The sequence below is a fragment of the Ciona intestinalis genome, unplaced genomic scaffold (genome assembly GCF_000224145.3).
Source record: "Ciona intestinalis unplaced genomic scaffold, KH HT001217.1, whole genome shotgun sequence".
In the NCBI taxonomy this organism is placed as follows: Eukaryota; Metazoa; Chordata; class Ascidiacea; order Phlebobranchia; family Cionidae; genus Ciona; species Ciona intestinalis.
Genome location: NW_004191538.1, coordinates 17,957 through 20,729, shown reverse-complemented (window position 1 = coordinate 20,729; position 2,773 = coordinate 17,957). Strand labels below are relative to the sequence as shown.

At 39.7% G+C, this 2,773-nt stretch overlaps 1 protein-coding gene and 1 long non-coding RNA gene across 2 annotated transcripts in view; one reads left to right on the top strand and one right to left on the bottom strand.

Moving 5' to 3' along the window:
• Positions 1 to 49: 49 nt before the first annotated feature.
• LOC113475722 lies at positions 50 to 345 on the bottom strand. The gene is made up of 2 exons (XR_003397497.1): positions 212 to 345; positions 50 to 153 (listed from the first exon to the last, which is right to left on the bottom strand). It is a non-coding gene; the product is annotated as an uncharacterized LOC113475722 (long non-coding RNA).
• A 2,036-nt stretch (positions 346 to 2,381) lies between these two features.
• LOC104266762 overlaps positions 2,382 to 2,773 on the top strand; it is a gene marked incomplete in the record, with an annotated part of 2,716 nt that continues 2,324 nt past the window's right edge. Inside the window, 2 exon segments of the mRNA XM_018817265.2 lie at positions 2,382 to 2,514; positions 2,573 to 2,762. Coding sequence (XP_018672810.1) covers positions 2,479 to 2,514; positions 2,573 to 2,762 — 226 coding nt within the window.

Genomic DNA, 2,773 nt, shown 5'->3' with positions numbered 1-2,773 from the left:
GAACGGGTTCGTAGTACTTGTAGGAGCACCAGTTGTTTGGAACTTGATGTTGTAGCAGTAGACTTGAGGTTTGGGGTAAACGTAGTAACGTTTGTAGCTGCAATAGTTGTATTTGTAGCTGTAGCCACAGCCGTAGCTGGCGGCGCTGGCGGCCTGCAAGAAAACAAGGTTTCAAATAATTTCACCCGCGTATTATAACAGTCATACTTACGGCAACGAATGCCAAAAGAACGAATAACAACTTCATCTTTTGATTTGTCTTCTTTGATGCTTGAGCAAAATTGGACTGACGATTTGTTCCACAGAGCTTCCTTATAAAGCCTTCCTGCTGCAAAACAAACCTCTCAGAAGCAAACCCTCAGTGGTGGTGTTATTCTTGCAAAGTCCCATCCCAATCATTGCGCAACACACTGCCATGGTTGCTGAGTGTAGACAATGTATAACATGGGTGATTGACACTCAACTAAATAAACTGAGCGACGTGAACAAGTTGGCAAGTATCCAGTTATGCCGAACATTCATATGTTGGTTATACAAAGCAACATACAGTAGGGTGGGGAAATATGGGACACCTGTTGACTCTATTTTCTCGTCCCATTTAGTTGTAAACAAAGAACATTCAAAGAATTATAAAACCGTATCTTCACGACTCCCATAGACCATTTTTACTTGTTTAAAACACGATCAGTATGTTTAGACATTATATGTGCTAAAGGTGTCCCATCTTCCCCCACCCTATACGTCAGATATTGTGTTTGTTCGTGTTAACTTAAGCTTGTAATCCATAGCGACATTAAGTGTGTGTAGTTAGCATCGCTATCAATATAATCTTGTTGCGACATTTTGCAATCATCGCATAAGATTGATGTGTGACGTAGGTGCAATGACGTCACATGTTTCTCGATTCGACTGCATAAGTTCTGATTGGAGCAACTGGGACATATAATAATATAGAATTATTTTGCATTGATCTCTTGGAAAACGATATCGAAAACCATATTGTTGAGACAACGAAGGAATATATGCAACTAACAGCAATAAACATGTAAACACGCTATGGATAAGCAGTTTATGAAATAGTGTCACCTAAAAAGCGTGCTGACTGCTATACCAAACATATTGAGTTATCAAAATGTATTTTTTTAAATGAATATGCAATTGAGAGAAAACTGAACGAAAACACTGATTTTTAATTCGTGTCAGGCTGGGGGTACTAGATTCAAATCCAGGCTAAGGTTACAGAACCAAGGGTGATGGATTTAAATCTAAGGCAGAGTTACTGTAGTACTAGGGATCCAGAGTTCGAATTTAGACCTGAAATGGGAACCCTGGGTTTGAATCTGTGTCATAGTTACAGAATGAGTGTTTATAGTTTACGGCAACAAACCGTTCATATTAAACATTATATTACATCACATACGACCATGTAAAGTGGACCACGGGCACTTAAATGATTTCGAATATTGTTGTGTTTGCAGCACGTATTATTAGCATTTGTTATTTTAACAAATTATTTCCGAAATAACTCATCATTTAATGTTTGTCTAACCCGGCCCTCATCCCCGGCAAATTAATCAAACGTGATTAACTTCCAAAATATTATGTATATATTCCACGGGTTGCCTTGGCAGATAATATTGTAATCATTAAGTGCCCGTGGTCCACTTTACATGGTCGCATGTGATGTAATGTTCAACATGAATGGTTTGTTGCCATATAAACTATAAACATTCATTCTGTAACCATGACACAGATTCAAACCCAGGATTCCAATTTCATCAACTCTTGGTTTAAATTCGAACCCAGAAACCGGAGGTGTCCAACTCTGGCTTAGATTTAAACCAAGCACCCTTGGTTCTCCACAACCTTAGCCTGGATTCGAACCAAGAACCCTGGTTCTCCCAGCACCTTGGCACAAATTAAAAAAAACTTAATGTCGCTATGGATTACAAGCTTAAATTAACACGAACAAACACAATATCCGATGTATAGTAAGGTGGGGAAAGATGGGACACCTTTAGCACATAATATCCAAATATACTGATCGTGTTTTAAACATTTAACAACGGTCTATGGGAGTCGTGAGGATAGGGTTTTATAATTCTTTGAATGTTCTTTGTTTACAACTAAATAGGACGAGAAAATAGAGTCAGGGGTTCCATATTTCCCCACTCACTGTATGTTGTTTTGTATTACCAACATATGAATGTTCGGCATAACTGGATACTCGCCAACTTGTTCACGTCGCTCAGTTTATTTAGTTGAGTGTCAATCATCCATGTTATACATTGTCTACACTCAGCAACCATGGCAGTGTGTTGCGCAATGATTGGGATGGGACTTTGCAAGAATAACAACGCCACTTGAGGGTTTGCTTCTGAGAGGTTTGTTTTGCTGCAGGGAGTCTTTATAAGGAAGCTCTGTGAAACAAATCGTCAGTCCAATTTTGCTCAAGCATCAAAGAAGACAAATCAAAAGATGAAGTTGTTGTTCGTTCTTTTGGCATTCGTTGCCGTAAGTATGACTGTTATAATACGCTGGTGAAATTATTTGAAACCCTGTTTTCTTTCAGGCCGCCAGCGCCGCCAGCTACGGCTGTGGCTACAGCTACAAATACAACTATTGCAGCTACAAACGTTACTACGTTTACCCCAAACCTCAAGTCTACTGCTACAACATCAAGTTCCAAACCAACTGGTGCTCCTACAAGTACTACGAACCCGTTCTCCACGTCTACCCCGGTGAAGACTGCGGAAAGGATGGTTGGTCCGGG